The sequence below is a fragment of the Heptranchias perlo genome, chromosome 4, assembly GCF_035084215.1.
Source record: "Heptranchias perlo isolate sHepPer1 chromosome 4, sHepPer1.hap1, whole genome shotgun sequence".
Classification (NCBI taxonomy): Eukaryota; Metazoa; Chordata; class Chondrichthyes; order Hexanchiformes; family Hexanchidae; genus Heptranchias; species Heptranchias perlo.
In genome coordinates this window covers 117,316,719-117,335,119 of record NC_090328.1, presented here as the reverse complement: position 1 = coordinate 117,335,119, position 18,401 = coordinate 117,316,719, and the positions used below count along the sequence as shown (strand labels likewise).

At 42.3% G+C, this 18,401-nt stretch overlaps 2 protein-coding genes across 4 annotated transcripts in view; one reads left to right on the top strand and one right to left on the bottom strand.

The window, feature by feature from the left end:
• Positions 1-260: 260 nt before the first annotated feature.
• On the top strand, positions 261-5,218 carry klf9 (Kruppel like factor 9). Its single transcript, XM_067983529.1, has 2 exons — positions 261-1,184; positions 3,730-5,218. Exons 1-2 carry the CDS (start codon positions 713-715, stop codon positions 3,981-3,983), a joined length of 726 nt encoding a protein of 241 aa, XP_067839630.1. The 5' UTR covers positions 261-712; the 3' UTR covers positions 3,984-5,218.
• The window catches only part of smc5 (structural maintenance of chromosomes 5), a 77,130-nt gene continuing 63,592 nt past the window's right edge, over positions 4,864-18,401 (bottom strand). The window contains exons 19-25 of one of the 3 annotated variants that reach the window (XR_010962741.1): positions 17,604-17,699; positions 13,678-13,782; positions 13,448-13,567; positions 11,300-11,479; positions 10,950-11,045; positions 8,389-8,633; positions 4,867-6,053 (exon numbers count right to left, since the gene is read on the bottom strand). Coding sequence is in view for 2 of the 3 variants with exons in the window: in XM_067983527.1 (XP_067839628.1) it covers positions 8,499-8,633; positions 10,950-11,045; positions 11,300-11,479; positions 13,448-13,567; positions 13,678-13,782; positions 17,604-17,699 (732 nt within the window). In the remaining variant the exon portion in view is untranslated. Of the gene's footprint in view, positions 6,054-6,479; positions 8,634-10,949; positions 11,046-11,299; positions 11,480-13,447; positions 13,568-13,677; positions 13,783-17,603; positions 17,700-18,401 lie in introns of those variants that run through there. The other 2 variants (XM_067983528.1, XM_067983527.1) reach the window with 2 other exon arrangements.

Here is an 18,401-nt window from a genome sequence, read left to right as displayed (position 1 = left end):
AAACGAGAGGTCTTTGCTGAAGTTATATATCACTGCACGGATCTGTCTTGGACAAGTCATCTTGGATTTGATTTTGGGGGTTCTGGCAGCTGTTTCATGTCCATGGTCAGGTCGCCCTGCCTTATGAATGGGGGAGTCGCCAGGTGTTTGGAATCCGTGTGAATAGAACGCCGCGCGTCCAATCAGGAGCCGTTTCTATTGTGACGTGTCCGGAGGGGGGGGGGTAAGAAATCCAGATGTTTTGTTACTTTGCAAAAAGAACATCGCGAAGTCACCGCTAGTTCAGGACAGTCGCACCGTGTATCCAGTCTGTTGCAGTATTACTCTAACCTGATCTCACACTCTCCTGCAAAAAAAAAGTAATTCTGCACGCCGACAAAAAATAACCGACCCTTTATGGGTAAGCGGATACAGTTTGTATCTCCTTATTGGTTATTTTTAGAGGAGGACATTATCTAGAAATGCAAATTCTGCACAAATTGCAATTTCGCTCATCCAATACACTGAAGGGGTGAGGAGAAGCTTTACTGTGTGTTTATGTGAATTTTACTTTTGCAATGTGATTTGATATTTTAATGCAATATTGCTACATCTGCATATTGTGCAAGAACGGACGGACCTTGAGCAGGCTGTTTCCCTTAAAGTTTCCTGTCGGGTTAAACAAAAAAAAGGCGTGGGAAACTGCAGGAGGTTCATTGATATTTTTTGAGCCATGCCTGCTATTGCCTATATCGATTATTTGGCAGCCGAGTGCTTGATTTCCATCTCCAATCGCCCTATTGTGCACCAGTCTCCTGTGCAGGAATTGGTGGAAGAGGAGCGCATCTCCCCGGACGGCAGAGACACCAAGGACGGCTGGAAGGACAGCGGTTCCCTCATCATGATGGCGAGGATCTTGGCCGATCTGAGCAAATACAGACCGCTCTCCCAATTCGGATCCAATCAATCCGAGAGCTCCACCGATTCCGAGAGCGACGTCTGTATCTTGAGGGGGAGAGCCCAGCACCTCGACCTGGAGCCGCATCTTACGCCCGAAGTTCCGCCGGAGCTGGGGCTGCTACAGTGTAACGTAACGGGCGAAGTGAAGACTCTCTCCGGCAAGAGGCACGAGTGCACCTACACTGGATGTGGCAAAGTCTACGGGAAGTCTTCTCACTTAAAGGCACATTTCAGAACACACACAGGTCAGTGTTCCCACCGTCCGATTTTTAACATGAGAACTGCGTTCAGTAAAGTAGTAATTATTTTCCCACTTTTAAAAGTCGTAGAATCTTACAGCAGAGTAGGAGGCCATTCGGCCCATCGTGCCTGTGCCGGCTCTTTGAAAGAGCTATCCCATTAGTCCCAATCCCCTGTTCTTTCCCCATAGCCCTGCAACTTTTCCCTTTTCAACTATATATCCGATTCCCTTTTGAAAGTTACTATTGAATCTGCTTTCAGGCAGTGCATTCCTGATCATAATAACTCGCTGCGTAAAAAAAAACTTATCATCTCCCCTCTGGTTCTTTTGCCCATTATCTTAAATCTGTATCCTCTGGTTACCGAATCTCCTGCCAGTGAAGATAGTTTCTCCTTATTTACTCTGTCAAAAGGTGATACGGTCCATATAATTCCGGGGGTGAGGAGGGGATGTGTTTAGCGTTTCATTCACTGGCTCCATATTAAATTGGTGAAGTGGTGGGCGGTTGTTTAGACTTTAGGGGTTTTGTGTTACTGTGGAGGAGGTGTGTCTGGGTGTAACTTTCAATTGCGGATGTGGGTGTGGATTTCACTCACTAGTTACTTGAGTGATTGAAGTGCTTGCGACAGTTGTGCAATGGAAATGATGTGTGTTTTTTTGTTTACAACTTGGGTAGCGGGGATCTGCGGTAGGACATTCTGTTTCCATTGAGACACTTTTTTGGGGGTGTCTATATATTTGCAACGTCAGCCCCCAGACTCCTTGTGATATTTACCAGGAACAAAATGTACTGGAGTTAGTAAGATGTGTTCTTAAGAACAAAGATGTCTCTATAATTATAATGAAGCAGGAATTATTGAGCAACCACCTGTTTTTGGCTAACTTAGTTAAAACATTAAAAAAATGAAATAGACCAAGGATTTTTTTGCAATTGTATTGGATTTCATTTATATTTCACCTTATTCACTAACCCAACGTTTCCACCCCTTGCTGCCTTGTTTTGGAGGGAGTGTTTGTTTTACATATAGTTCTACCACTAAAAATTGTTTTTATAGCAATGAGTTAGGAATATTTAAATAAATATGCAGGGTTCTTTGTTTATTTAGAGGGAGTGGAGGTTTGGGAAGTCGTTTCATTTCTCGAGTTCCACCACCGCTGTTGATCTTTCACCTTCCCCCTGGGACTCCCAATTCCATGATAGACCCCCCCCCCCCCCCCGCCCGCCCCTGTTGCCAACTGTTACTGCATCTAACCCTATCAGCATAACCTTCTATTCCTTTCTCCCTAATGTACTTATCTAGCTTCCCCTTAAATGTGTAGCTATCATAAACAAGATTCCTTATGCCTATATTGGTTACAGGGCTGGGTGAGACAGACTTTAGTATGTAAAGGATGACATCATTCAAAGAACGAGGAAGATCAAATCAGTGTTGGTAATTATTTTTCTTCAGTCCTCTCTATGACTTTCCAATAAGCTCTCACCTAAACAGAGGGAGTGTATCTCCAGACATTAGATTTGACTACTGGCTTAAACTCACTGTTAGCTGTTTAATATTCTTCCTAATATCTAGCTTAATTTAGATTAAAAATAACATTCATTTGTACTTTTCCTATCTGTATGCAGAGATAGTGTGGCATCAGTGAAAAGGTAGTAGACAATAATGATGTAGGACCTGAAGGTAATTTGCCATCCTATAACTAATGCTGAGGTTTCTTTCCTGGCAGAGGATTAGTAGGAAATGAATTGGACATTACATATAAAATAATAGACAGATATAACATAACTGTTCAGAAAAGCGTCTACATTATTTTCCTGTTATTATGCAAACATAAATTGCATCAATTAAACTGAGTGAATCCAATCATGACTATTGCTCGTTTTCAAATCCCTCCATGGCCTCGGCCCTTGCTATCTCTGTAAGCAAGGGGCGAGGTCATGGAGGGACGACCCTCCCAGATCTCCATGCTCCTCCAATTTTGGCCTCTTGCGGATCCCCAATTTTCATCGCTCCACCATAGGCGGCCGTGCCTTTAGCTGCCTAGGCCCTAAGGTCCGGAATTCTCTCCCTAAACCTCTCCATCCTCCTTTAAGATGCACCTTAAAGCCTACTTCTGTCACCAAGCTTTTTGTTACCTGCCCTAATATCATCTTATGTGGCTCGGTGTCAAATTTTGTCTGATAAACGCTCCGGTGAAGCGCCTTGGGACGTTTTACTACGTTAAAGGCGCTATATAAATGCAAGTTGTACGTTCACCTTACTGTGGAATTAAACAGCTGGATGATTAGAACCAAGACTTACACACTAGTGTTAACTCGGTCCACCTTTGGTGAGATTGAAGAACTGCACATGCAAAAGACATGAATATCTAGGACCCCAAGGGAATTATAGGGCAGTGTGGAGTCAACTCCTATGAAGTAAAATGCTCAGACTGGCACCATTGAACCAGAGAATGTATCTAGAGCAGACCCAAATTCGTAATGATTTGTGTGGATAAAGAAATCCTGAACGGAGACGGTATCTTTAAAATGTTCTCTTTGCCCTTTACAGGAGAAAGACCCTTTCCTTGCACATGGCCCAGCTGCAGTAAAAGGTTTTCCCGTTCAGATGAACTGACGCGACATTACAGAACCCACACAGGCGAAAAAAGATTCAAGTGCCCCATGTGCGAGAAATGTTTCATGAGGAGCGACCATTTGACCAAGCACGCCAGGAGGCATCCTGGCTTTCATTCTGGCATGCTTCAAAAACCACGGAGAAGAACTAGGTCCTTCATATCCACAACTATTGAGCCAGCAAGATAAATAGAGTAAAAATTCCAACCTACGATGAGGAACGAGATCAGTAGATTGTCGATGTCACTCTGCAGTCAGTGTGCCAACTTGCCCATTGCTGCTAATGTTCGATATGCTGTGCAGTTTGTAATCTGCATTTCAGTGCTGTGGTGTTGAAACTCTGGTTGAACTTAGGAGCGGTTTTGAATGCAGGTCTGTGCTTGCTAGCATTAATGTTTGGGCTGCCAATGTATTTCACCTTTGACGTTTAATGGCATTTCACTACTGCAGATTTCCAACACTTCTAGTAATTCTGGGTGTAATTTGAAATGCACTCTCCTTAAGTACATGCTAACTTCCACTCCCACACCATTATCCTTTCAGCCGCTGTGAAGGTTTACTCTGAACACTCATCCGAGGGACTCAGTCCTTGGACCAGTTAATAAATGCTGGGCGACGTCTTTCATGATTAGCATACTGTGTTAGAGCTGTATAAAACAGCCACTAATTTCACCAGCTGCCATCAGCCCCATGAGATGTAACTTTGAATGTGTACAAGGATAAAGGAAAGTGTAAGATTCACATGAGGATACTGTAGTGGGTCTCGGTCTAGCAGTTAGAATGCCCTTCTGAAGAAGAGCACAGTGATTGATGTTGCCGTGTTGATTTGTTCGTTATGGCTGGTGATGTATTTTAGGCATTTACCTCAAATGGGAAGAGGGGCCGAGGAGAAAATATTTAAAATTCTTCAGCATTGGAAAGTTATTAAGTGTTAATGGTTTTCTTTGCCACCATTTTGAGAAATGAATGCTGCAAAATCTACCTCCATTTTCAGTCTACAATACCAGTAAAGTATATTTACACTGAATTCCTTTATTGTCAATCATTGTAATATGTAGCACTCATCTCTAAGTATGAATGTATAAGTAACAATATGTACCATGTATGTATTGTCTGGTTAAGCCCTTTTATTGCACTTAAATGCAATTATTCTTCCTTACATAACATGAAATCTTGCAATTTATATTTTTAAAAATGAGTAAAATTCAAAACTAAAAGTGCAGCTTCTAATTTTCTAAATGAGTACTTATTAGTACTGAAATCAATATCTTTGGCTTCAGCCACCAGAAAGGAGAAAAATAAACCGCATTTTTGAAATGAAAAACATCATTGTAAGAAAATGTTCAAAGGTCCAGTGGAGAGATGTTTGTTTATCATTGCAGATTATCACAACACTCATACAATAAAATCCCACTGTGTTTCTATGCTGGTTTACCTGTATATTTACTTATAAAGCTGTGTACGGTAGTGTAGTGTTTATGATACCTGACTAGCAACCCACAGGCTGAGTTCGTATACCACCTCGGCAAGTTGTGAAATTAAATTCAATAAATCTGGTAACTAGGGGGTTAGCACCAGGAAAAAAAAATGATTGAAAGCTGCTTTCCAAACCTGATTAGTTCACTAATGTCCTTCCAGGAAAGGGAACCCACTAATCCTACCAAGTGACTCCTGTCCATAGTTTGTGGTTGACTCTTAATGTTCCCTGAAGCAGCCCAACAATTGTACAAACAATGACTATAAAGACCATTGTGAGAGCACCAGTTTACCATTGGTTCACCAGAATAATACCGGGGCTAAAAGGGTTAAATTATGAGGACAGGTTGCACAGTATAGGCTTGTATTCCATTGAGTATAGAAGATTAAGGGGTGATCTAATTGAGGTGTTTAAGATGATTAAAGGAGCCGATAGGGTAGATAGAGAGAAACTATTTCCTCTGTTGGGGGAGTCCAGAACAAGGGGGCAGAACCTTAAAATTAGAGCTAGGCTGTTCGGGGTGATGTCAGGAAGCACTTCTTCACACAAAGGGTAGTGGAAATATGGAACGCTCTTCACCCAAAAAGCTGTTGAGGCTGGGGGTCAATTGAAAAATTCAAAACAGATTGATAGATTTTTGTAGGTAAGGGTATTAAGGGTTACGGAACCAAGGTGGGTAGTTGAGTTAAGATACAGATCAGCCATGATCTAATTGAATAGCGGAACCAGCTCGTGGGGCTGAATGGCCTCCTCCTGTTCCAATGCTATACATGTGCAAATTTCTGTAAAAAAAAGAAAAATACTTAATTGTAGCCTTCATCCACACACAAAAGTATTTGCTGGTGTTTTGGGCCTAAAAAGTACTCATTGGTCCATCGATTAAGTTGAACTTTCACAATATTTGGCCCATTGTTATATTTAATATTTTTTTTTAAAAGCAGTCAAGCCCTGATGGCATTGTTGCAATTAATACACAGAGGAAGAGCTCTACAGTACTCAAAAATGGGAGAGACTTTTTAAATAAAGGTTATTTATTTCAATTCAAAGGGACAGCAATAATCCTATCCTGCATAAAATACAGAGCATCTCAAAAGTGATTCTTTTTCTCTTTTTAAACAAAATAATGAGAATGCACATTAGAAAAGCATCAGTCATACAAAACAAAGGACACCCCAAGTTCTCAAACAATAAAATTAAAACGCCAAAAATTCTTGAATGAAAGTTTTATGAAAACACACAAAGAAAATAAATCAAATTCTCATAGAGATTTCATTAAAAGACAACATGGCGGGGCGGGAGTGGGGGCGTAATGAATTGAGCCAGGTTCAATTCCACTGACACCAAAAAGAACATGTCCAAAATAACTTTCCAAATATCCACCTTTTAAAAGTAATTAGTTGAAAGTATAAATATTTCAGGTATGGCAGCATATGCATCTTTTTCAAAAAGTATTAATGGGCAGAGGCAGTGGCTATGGGTAGACAAAGCTCTCGTCGCCTCTGCTGTATAAATGGAATGTTTGCTTTCAGATGCATTCTTCCCAAATTACACTGAAAACCGCAGTCTTTTCAGACAGCTTTCGTAACCTACTTCAATAATAAAAACTTGCAACGCTAGAGCACTAACTATTCTGATATTGTGGTTATCTTACAAAAATAAAGCAAGCACTGCAGAGTAGCACAGCACTTCAAATAGTCAACCATTCAATGCCCCCTGCATCTGAACAAAGTCGACGAATGGACTAAAATTACAATAGCACACAGCATCATACAGGGTCAAAGTTGCTGGGGCAAGTGGAGGACGTGCCTTGCCCAATGTGTACACTATCGTCTAGTGGCCAAACCAGGTGACTGGCACAGAGGAGAGGCCAAGCAACCAACACTGCCAGTCAGGGGAATGCACAAGCGCAAAGGACACTTGGTGATTAATTTTAAAAATTGTGCTATGGACACTATGTGTCAAGTTGCAAGTACAGTGAATATAGGTCAATAAATGACTTATTAATTAATACATTATCCTCCACTTATCATGGACTGGGTAGCCAATCCAACTGGGCAATAACTACCTTTCATTGCCCTTAAAATCATTTTCTGTACATTAGAATATGGCTTTCCGTTCCTATGTTATATTCACCCTCACTTGAGCATCTTTCACTTGCCGAGTTCATCAACTACTGTGCCCAGTTCCAGTTTGGGAGAGAGGACACTTTTTCTGTACAAGGATGTGTCCTTTCTGGGATGTGGACTTGACATACACTCCTGAGTTTTATTTTCCCCAATAAGAAAATCTTTCTGCTTCAGAGAATTCCTCAGCTTTGTTTCCAGGTGCTTTGTTTTCAGTTATATAAAGGCTTTCATCATTAGCTTAAGTCTATTTTATTTACTGCTCACAATTCATTCATTTTTTTTCATCCAACTGCTTGGCTAGCAAATGGCAGCCTTTTAAAAGAAATTTGAAAGGTCGTTTTTCCTCTCCTATAGGGGAAATGGGATGGGATGTGGCCATGTTCTAATTGCATGCTGGTCTAACTGTCACAACAAAGTTACAGGATTGGGACATCCTGCAGTATTACACGGACAACAATTTCCTCAAAAGGACAGGTAATTTGCCCAGCAGAATTAGCTACCTAAGCTAAGGTATGAGCACGTGTCGGGAGTATTAAAAAGAAATCTTCAAGGGAGTACTCTATATCTGTACAGTTCTACAAATCTTGACTCCCATTATGTTCACAGCTCTGTACAATAGTTTCGTTACCAAACCATACTGACATCAGAGCGCTGTTTGTAACCGTTTGTATGTATGGTGCACATGGCAGTGATATCTGGCAAAAAAACTGTTTGCCTCAGTTGATATCGCTATAGTATTAATATGATGACGTTTCTCTGCTCATATAACAAGCATTTAAATGCCAAACATGTGAACGGTCACAAAATACTCACACACATAACTCCAGGGTCACAGTGGATTACAGCATGCTGATAACTCCGTTATGTAATCTCCCATTTCAGAAATAGAAGGCGAGATTGCGCTACCAGGCACATACAACGTGGCATTTAGATCTCTTCTAACTTCCCCCCCAACCCCGCAACAAAAGCACAGGTAGTTTTTAAGACTCACAACTGTAGACGCGAGCAATTAGGGAGATGGCCCTGAGATACCGGAAGAGGCAGCCTTTTGTGTGTAAACGTAATTGACTAATGCCCACAAGAGACGGGTCCTTAAGTTTCTCAGTTATGCACTTGTACTCTTCGTCGCCGCCTGAGAAAGGCTTTCAGATTCCACTTGCCCGGTGGCAGCATGTGCGGACCATTGTAAACGCATAGCACAGTCATATATTCAGCATAGGTTAGGTTCTGCAACAGCTACGGAAAATCAAATTATAGCACGTCAGAAATAAAACTCAGGAGTGTATGTTTTGCACTCTCACAAATAGAGGTTGAAACTACATAGTAATCTAAAATGTTTTTCCTTTAATTCATACACACATTTGATAACAACTAAGTGTATCTGGTAGAGTTTTTTTACCATTTTAAGCCTTGTATTAACCCTTCAGGTGCTAATGGCAAAATATCATGGGCCCGATTTTACCAGGCCTGCGGGTTTCCGGCGGGATGGGTTTCGGGAGCGTGGTCAACACGCTCGGTGAAATTAGTGGGTTGCCCGCGCGATCGTAGCAGGCAATCCGCTAATGGGATCCAATTACCTGCTCCTCCGGGCTCCGTGCTGCTGGTCTGCGCGTCGGGCGGGCTGCGCATGCGCAGTACGATCTGTCAGCTGGAGGCTCTCTAGTTAAAGGGGCAGTCCTCCACTGACAGATGCTGCAACCAACAGAACACATTACAGCATGGAGCAGCCCAGGGGGAAGGCTGCTCCCAGTTTAATGATGCCTCACCCCAGGTATCACCAGATGGGGTGAGGAGGAGGGGGAGGACAGAGATCTTCCACCCGGCGAGCGGGAGGAAGCGGCCTGCCTCCAAGAAGGCCTGGCTCGAGGTGGCAGAGGAGGTCACCTGCACCACCAACATATCGCCCACCTGCATACAGTGCAGGAGGCGCTGCAATGACCTAAGTAGGTCAGCCACAGTGAGAACACGTAGTCTTTCCCCTACACTCCGTCTGCCACAACACTGCCCCCACCCCATATCTCCTTCGGCACCGCCAACACCACTCTGTCACATCACCCCTCATACCCACTCAAACCCCATCCTCATCTTACCTGCACCTACTCACCTCGCGAGTACTCACCCTGCCACTAACACGCAACCCAATCCTCATATAATCTCATGGCTCTATCCCATATGCACCCTCTCGTGCATCTCTCTCACGGCCAGCCTCACTCAACCTGCCACCACCTGTGCTGCAGCCACAGGGCATGCATCACATATGTGCAGTAGGCAGCGTAAGGCAAACGTGTCGTGAGCATGAAGGGGATGCACAAGGGTGTTTGAGGGTTTGTCATGGGTGTTACCTATATTGAATTTCAGAACAACTCACATCACACATTATATTGGCACCACCACTGCCATGTCTCCGCGAATCCTGTCTGTTTTGTGCAATAATGCCCGCTCCTGGGTATCACTATGAGGACCCACCACTGATGCCACCCATTGTGTCACTGCAGAGTAGGTGCAGGTGTATTTGCAGGGCTCTTCCGCGCAGACGACTGAGAGACATCGGCGGTGTACCCGGCTGCACCCTGGAAGGATGCAGAGGAGAAGTTGTGGAGGGCAGTGGTGACTTTGGCAGCGACAGGTAAGCAGATGGTGCTGGGGCCAGCCAGGAGCAGCTCGGCATGAAAGAGGCACGCACCCCCGCACGTCATCGGGGAACCCGGAAGTGGGCGGGATCGTGGCGCGATCCGGTCACGTGCCTGGATATCGGGATTTTCGGGGCCCCCCCGCTGGAAACGCACAGGAAACCCGCCGGTAAAATCGAGCCCCTAGTTTCAATTACTGTTAACAAGATACCTCATTTGAGAAGTCGGAGCACCTGATGAGTTCAGCGTTAGCTTCAACACGTTTAACTCAATGATGTAACCTCGTCAAACTACGTTATCTTAAGTGTGACTGAATGAAAAGGCATATATATATATATATATATATATATATATATATAGGTGACCATACGACCAATCGAAGGCGGCGTTCCAGCAATTTCATTAGCCAATGATCACGTGATCAATCTCACTTTCTAGCAGTTAATCAGTTGACAAACCTGATAGGAGTTTTTTTGGCAGGGCTCTGAATCAATGCTGATAAAGATAAGCCAAGTAGGGAGGGGGACTCAGATCCCCATTCTTGACGCAAAGATGATTTAATGCTTATTATTATTATTATTGTGTGGTGCAGGGACCTCTACCTGTCTGAGGCCAAATGGCAACTATACGATTCCTTTTCCCATCTCCCTTTTGACCATGACTTCACTATCAAACAACCAAGCACATTTCAGATCGTTACTCATTTACTCCACTGCCTTCCATTTCCTTGTACGTCAACCCCACACTGCTGTGAATTCAAATTCCCCCATGAAGATTCCGTTAATGGTAACTGTTTAATATCAAAGCTGCAGATAAATCCCAAAATAGAATCTGCAACTCAAATCCAAACCATTGCAGGAAGATCTGCTCAACATTTTATCAGTACTACTGCATAATATGATTGCAAGGATAGCTGACGTACCTTAGGTGTGATAAAGAAATACTGAGAGGTGTTCTTCTTGCAAGCTGTACGAACCACCATTTCAAAAACTCTCCTCTCATTGGTTGGATCCATTCCCTGCATTTACAAAAATAATAAATCACCCATTCCTGGCACACATTCTTTCATAGTTACCACAACATTTTTCACATCAAAATATTTAATTTGTAGAAAAAGCAATTCCAAAATTAAACAATTACATTTGACAAGAAATATTTTCTAAGGGAACATTTGCTTCTATTGTAATGTGACTTGAACGTTATAGTATATTGGTAAATACTGATTCCCTGAATACCATAAACAAGTAACAAAAGTTTGTGTTGATAAAGTACCTGATTGATTTCGTCTACAACACGAAAGGGGCATCTATTTAATTCCTGTAGAGCCATTAGATACAGCATTGTAGAAACACTTCGTTCCCCACCACTCTGGTGATGTGGGGTGAGTTCATGAAGCTGAGTACTGCTGCGAAACTTTACTCGAATTCGGATACCATACTTATCATATTCTTCCTGTGTGAAACAAGAACACACAGGAATAAGAATAGCATTCAGCCTATCTAGCTTCCTTCAACATTCAGGCATTCTTTTTTGTGAGGGTCTAATCTGATTACATCAAAATAATACTTTTACCTACTCCAAACCTTATTTACTCGATCCGTGCTTTAACAACAACTTGCAATTATGTAGCACCTTTAAAGTAGCAAAACATCCCAAGGCGCATAAGGAGATATTAGGACAGGCAAAGGGGTAGGTTATAAGGAGTATTTTAAACAACATAAGAAATAGGAGCAGGAGTAGGCCATCCGGCTCCTCGAGCCTGCTCCGCCATTCAACAAGATCATGGATGATCTTCTACCTCAACGCCATTTTCCTGCTCCATCCCAATGTCCCCTGATGTCTTTAATATCTAGAAATCTATCGATCTCTGTTTTGAATGTACTCAATGACTGAGCCTCCACAGCCCTCTGGGGTAGAGAATTCCGAAGATTCACCACCCTCTGAGTGAAGAAATTTCTCCTCATCTCCTAAATGGCCTACCCCTTATTCTGAGACTGTGACCCCTAGTTCTAGACTCCCCAGCCAGGGGAAACACCCTCCCTGCATCTACCCTGTCAAGCCCCGTAAGAATTTTGTTTGTTTCAATGAGATCACCTCTCATTCCTCTAAACTCTACAGAATACAGGTCTAGTCTACTCAAATCTCTCCTCATACGACAATCCCGCCATCCCAGGAATCAGTCTGGTGAACCTTCATTGCGCTCCCTCAATGGCAAGTATATCCTTTCTTAGGTAAGGAGACCAAAATTGTACACAATACTCCAGGTGCGATCTCACCAAGGCCCTATATAGTTGCAGTAAGACATCTTTAGAGAGGCGGAGAGGTTTAAGGAGGGAATTCCAGAGCTTAGGGCCAAGGCAGCTGAAGGCACGGCCGCCAATGGTGGGACGAAGTAAATCGGGAAAGCACAAGAGGCAAGAATTGGAGGAGCGCAGAGATCTCGGAGGGCTGCAGGACAGGAGAAGGCTACAGAGATAGGGAGGAGCAAGGCCATGGAAGGATTTGAACACAAGGGTGAGGAAGGAGAACTGATCGAAACCCTTTCAACACTTGGTATTTCCTGCATCAGGCGGCAGTGCACTGCATAAGCGATAACATGAAACATTGGGAGTAAATTTTCGAGGAGGCTCTCCGCTCATCCCCTGTAACTTCAGTAGAAGCAAGGCGGAGACCCCAGGATACTGTGTTTATGCCATTATTGATGGGTTTCTGCAACTCTCCTGCTAGTGGGCACGGGAGAGCCTCCATGGAATTTCAGCCCCGTTATTCTTTATTGTAAATGTTCTTGCTTTACAATCATGTCCTCTGCCACTTTCCTGTTGTTGCACAAAATAACCACCTGATCTATCCCCTTCTAAAAACTTGAGTCATGTGCCCCGTTAATTATCTTTTCTTTAGCCTCCCTTTGTAACTTGGCAAAAAAAAAACATGGAACCACCATGTTGCCCTTTTCGGATTCCTTTCCATTACCTCTATCTTTTAATAAGTACAATGACCATGTCTGGACATAATACTTTGCTGTGATTTCACCAATACTTTGAATATAATTTCAAGGAAATATTACTAAACAACACTGGGCGACACTGGACCTCCTCAGAAATGCTGGCGGTTTACAGCATCCAATTTGAATTTGAAAAAGCTGGTGTGGAACATAAACACCAGCATGGACCAGTTGGGCCGAATGGCCTGTTGTGAGTTGCACTTTCTAAGTAATGTAATTTTGTTAATAATTTTAAGATGTCCTTCTCCAAACATTAGAAATTCTTTCCCTATATCCAAAAAAAGTGATCAAAGTGAAGCAGTAACTGTGATAACTACATGAAATTGGGTAATGAGGTTACTGGAAACATTGGACAAGTAGTATTAGGTAGACTATTGGTGTGATTGTCAAATGACAAAATACAGTTGAAAACATCTTACCTCATTATCTGTGTGGAGGTCAATTTCACCTGCACATTGCATTGAGCGGAAGTACTCGCTGAACTTCACATTAATTTGTTCTACAAGCTGTTTCAAAGGATTTAGCCATCTTTCTTTTACCTACAAGAAGTGAAAAATAAATTCATCAAAGCAAAAATCACAAACACGCTAAAATTAAATGTCAGAATGAACTATAACCCTGTTTTCAAATAACGAGTTTCTCCAACTACCTGTGAAATATTCAGTTTATAAGTTTCCAATTCATTCTTTTTTTTATTCAGCTCTTCAGACAAATTTTCAATTTCTTGTTTCCTCCTCTTGTATTCATCCACGACCTAAGAAAAGTAATTTTATTGAGCTTATTAATTCAACAATTCAAATAGATACACCAACGCATGTTACTGTCATGACTCAATGTTACTCAGTACAGCTCTCCATTCCCCTGGATCTGTCTAGGACTATCTTTAGACAACTTTAGCAAATGTTTCTAATGAAGTTACTATGCAACACATTCACATCTTGTGTGCCAAGTATTTTTAGTGCAGCTAGTGACAGTTGTCCCCTTTGGTCATTATAAATGTAATAATGGCACGTTCAACTGAATGACATATTTCTAACTGTTCTTAATTAAGTTTCTAATTAAAATCCTCAACCAACATCTAAAACAGATGGCCTAGACATTTATTTTATTGCTGCTTGTGGGAGCTTGCTGTGCGCAAATTAGCTGCTGCGTTTACCATATTACAACAGTGACTACACTTCAAAAGTACTCAAAACTAGAAGGCGTAAGGCGATTAACCCAGCATCAAAGCTGTGGCAGGGGGTTGGGAACCTGAGCAGGGAGACAGAGGAAAGCGTGTCAGGAAGGGACAGAAGGTATGGAGTAAAAGGTAAAGTGTTAAAAAAGGAAAAAGCAGGAACTAAGTGTCACAAAACATATTTGAAAGTTCTTTATCTGAATGCACGTAGCATTCGTAACAAAATGGACGAGTTAACGGCACAAATAACTACGTATGGGTATGATCTTGTGGCCATTACAGAAACATGGCTGCAAGGTGACAACGACTGGGAATTAAATATGCCAGGGTATTTAACAATCAGGAAGGACAGGCAGGAAGGAAGGGGAGGTGGGGTGGCTATGTTAATAAGGGAAGGAATTACTGTAATACAGAGAAAAGATATTGGGACAAAGGATCAGGATAATGAAACAGTTTGGGTAGAGATAAGGAATAATAAGGGGAAAAAAACACTAGTGGGCGTAGTATGTAGGCCTCCTAATAGTTGCAACTCTGCTGGAAGTAGTATTAATCAGGAAATAGTCGGGGCATGTAATAAGGGAACAGCTATAATTATGGGGGATTTTAACTATCATATTAACTGGACAAATCAAATTGGGCAGGGCAGCCTTGAGGAAGAGTTTATTGAGTGTATTAGGGATGGATTTCTTGAGCAGTATGTAACTGATCCTACAAGGGGGCAAGCAACCTTGGACCTGGTCCTGTGTAATGAGCCAGGATTAATTAATAATGTCCTAGTTAAGGATCCCCTTGGAATGAGTGACCATAACATGGTTACATTCCATATCCAATTAGAGGGTGAGAAGGTTGGTTCTCAAACAAGCGTACTGAGCTTGAATAAAGGAGACTATGATGGTATGAGAGCGGAATTGATTAAAGTGGACTGGGAAAATAGATTAAAGGGTAAGACGGTACATGAATAGTGGTGTTCATTTAAGGAGTTATTTTACAACTTTCAAAAAAAAAATATTCCACTGAGGAAAAAAGGGTGTAAAAGAAATGACAGCCATCCGTGGCTAAGTAAAGAAATTAAGGATAGTATCCGACTAAAAACAAGGACATATAAGGTAGCCAAACTTAGTGGGAGGATAGAAGATTGGGAAGTCTTCAAAAGACAGCAAAAAGTAACTAAAGGATTGATTAAGAAAGGGAAGATAGATTATGAAAATAAATTAGCAAAAAATATAAAAACAGATAGCAAGAGTTTCTATAGTTATATAAAAAGAAAAAGGGTGGCTAAGGCAAATGTAGGTCCCTTAGAGGATGAGACCGGGAAATTAATGGTGGGAAACATGGAGATGGCAAAAATGCTGAACCAATATTTTGTTTCAGTCTTTACGGTAGAGGACACTAAGAATATCCCAGCACTGGACAAACAGGGGGCTCTGGGGGGGGGGGGGGGGGGGTGGGAGGAGCTAAATACAATTAAAATTACTAAGGAATTGGTACTCAGTAAATTAATGGGACTCAAGGCGGATAAATCCCCTGGACCTGATGGCTTACATCCTAGGGTCTTGAGGGAAGTGGCAGTAGGGATTGTGGATGCTTTGGTAATAATTTTCCAAAATTCTCTGGACTCGGCAAAGGTCCTGGCAGATTGGAAAACTGCTAATGTAACACCCTTATTTAAAAAGGGCAGTAGACAGAAGGCTGGAAATTATAGACCAGTTAGCCTAACATCTGTGGTGGGTAAAATTTTGGAGTCTATTATTAAGGAGACAGTAGCAGAACATTTGGATAAACATAATTTAATAGGACAAAGTCAGCATGGCTTTACGAAGGGGAAGTCATGTCTGACAAATTTGCTTGAGTTCTTTGAGGACATAACGTACAGGGTGGATAAAGGGGAACCAGTGGACGTAGGGTATTGAGACTTCCAGAAGGCATTCAACAAGGTGCCACATTAAAGATTATTCCTCAAGATAAAGAATCACTGGACTGGGGGTAATATGCTGGCATGGGTGGAGGATTGGTTATCTAACAGGAAGCAGAGAGTTGGGATAGATGGTTCATTCTCGGACTGGCAACCAGTGGCCAGTGGTGTTCCGCAGGGGTCGGTGCTGGGTCCCCAGCTCTTTACAATCTATATTAATGATTTAGAGGAGGGGACCGAGTGTAACATATCAAAGTTTGCAGATGATACAAAGATGGGAGGGAAAGTAGAGAGTGAGGAGGACATAAAAAACCTACAAGGGGATATAGACAGGCTGGGTGAGTGGGCGGAGATTTGGCAGATGAAATACAATATTGGAAAATGTGAGGTTATGCACTTCGGCAGGAAAAATCAGAGAGCAAGTTATTATCTTAATGGCGAGAAACTGGAAAGTACTGCAGTACAAAGGGATCTGGGGGTCCTAGTGCAAGAAAATCAAAAAGTTAGTTTGCAGGTGCAGCAGGTGATCAAGAAGGCCAATGGAATGTTGGCTTTTATTGCTAGGGGGATAGAATATAAAAACAGGGAGGTATTGCAGCTGTTATATGAGGTATTGGTGAGACCGCACCTGGAATACTGCATACAGTTTTGGTCTCCATACTTAAGAAAAGACATACTTGCTCTCGAGGCAGTACAAAGAAGGTTCACTCGGTTAATCCCGGGGATGAGGGGGCGGACATATGAGGAGAGGTTGAGTAGATTGGGACTCTACGCATTGGAGTTCAGAAGAATGAGAGGCGATCTTATTGAAACATATAAGATTGTGAAGGGGCTTGATTGGGTGGATGCGGTAAGGATGTTCCCAAGGATGGGTGAAACTAGAACTAGGGGGCATAATCTTAGAATAAGGGGCTGCTCTTTCAAAACTGAGATGAGGAGAAACTTCTTCACTCAGAGGGTAGTAGGTCTGTGGAATTTGCTGCCCCAGGAAGCTGTGGAAGCTGCATCATTAAATAAATTTAAAACAGAAATAGACAGTTTCCTAGAAGTAAAGGGAATTAGGGGTTACGGGGAGCGGGCAGGAAATTGGACATGAATTTAGATTTGAGGTTAGGATCAGATCAGCCATGATCTTATTGAATGGCGGAGCAGGCTCGAGGGGCCGATTGGCCTACTCCTGCTCCTATTTCTTATGTTCTTATGTTCTTAATTGATTGTAAAGTACTTTGGGACGTCCTGAGGTCATGTAAGGTGCTATATAAATGCCTTTCTAATTGCATACTTTCTATTCCTTTATCTTAAATTGTAATTAGAACCTGTTGCTTTCCCCATTACAAGCAGACACCCACAGACTGTACAATGTTATTTTTCATCTCAAATTCAGAAGAATCGCAAAGCTGCACTTGGGGAGTTAATTATATTGCTTCAGTTCATTTATTAAAACATCTAACCCACATTTACTGAAAAAACAAAAAGGTCTTCTTACTGAAGAATTCAGGCCTGTGAAACAGGATGCTCTTGATCTTTCCTCATTGAGCGAAGCATCTATTTCATCCAGTGAATTGGGAAGACTTTGAAATGCCTAAGTATAGTGAGAGAGAGAGAAAATTCAAACTGAAAGATCGTAGAAAATTGATACAGCTCATTCAGGTACAAGGCGATTTAAAAACAAACAGCAATTTTCAATCAAAGATTAAGCAGTATGAGGATAATGATGCTTTGACCAAAAGCTTACTTCAGCACAACAATCTACAACAGCCTTATCCTCAAGTACACACGGGAAAAACAGGGTAGGTATTAACTTCGGCTGTGGGTCTGAACAGGGCGAAAGTGGCCCCAAAATGGCTTATCACCCAATTTACACCGACGTTGCAGCAGACGCCATCCTTAAAGGGGCCATGCCGCCATGTGGATGAGACGTTAAACAGAGGGCCCGTCTGCCCTCTCAGGTGGACATAAAAGATACCATGGGACTATTTGAAGGCGAGCAGGGGAGTTTCCTGGCAAATATTTATCCCTCAACCAACATCACTAAAACAGATTATCTAGTCATTATCACATTGCTACTTGTGGGATCTTGCTGTGCGCATACGGGCTGCCGCGTTTCATACATTACAACAGTGACTACACTTCAAAAGTACTTCATTGGCTGTAAACCACTTTGGGACAACCCGAGATCGTGAAAGGCGCGATAGAAATGCAAGTTCTTTCTTTCTTAATGTGCTGGGCGGCCAGTGCACCCACCTGTTTCAAGCAGTAGAGCCTTTAAATATGCAAGTCGAGT

What these genes read in the sequence shown, in the direction of transcription:
- klf9 (XM_067983529.1), top strand. Translation starts at nt 713, where the DNA reads ATGCCTGCTATTGCCTATATCGATTATTTGGCAGCCGAGTGCTTGATT. An exon ending in ACATTTCAGAACACACACAG is followed by an intron (nt 1,185 to 3,729) that starts GTCAGTGTTCCC and finishes TGCCCTTTACAG; the next exon opens with GAGAAAGACCCTTTCCTTGC.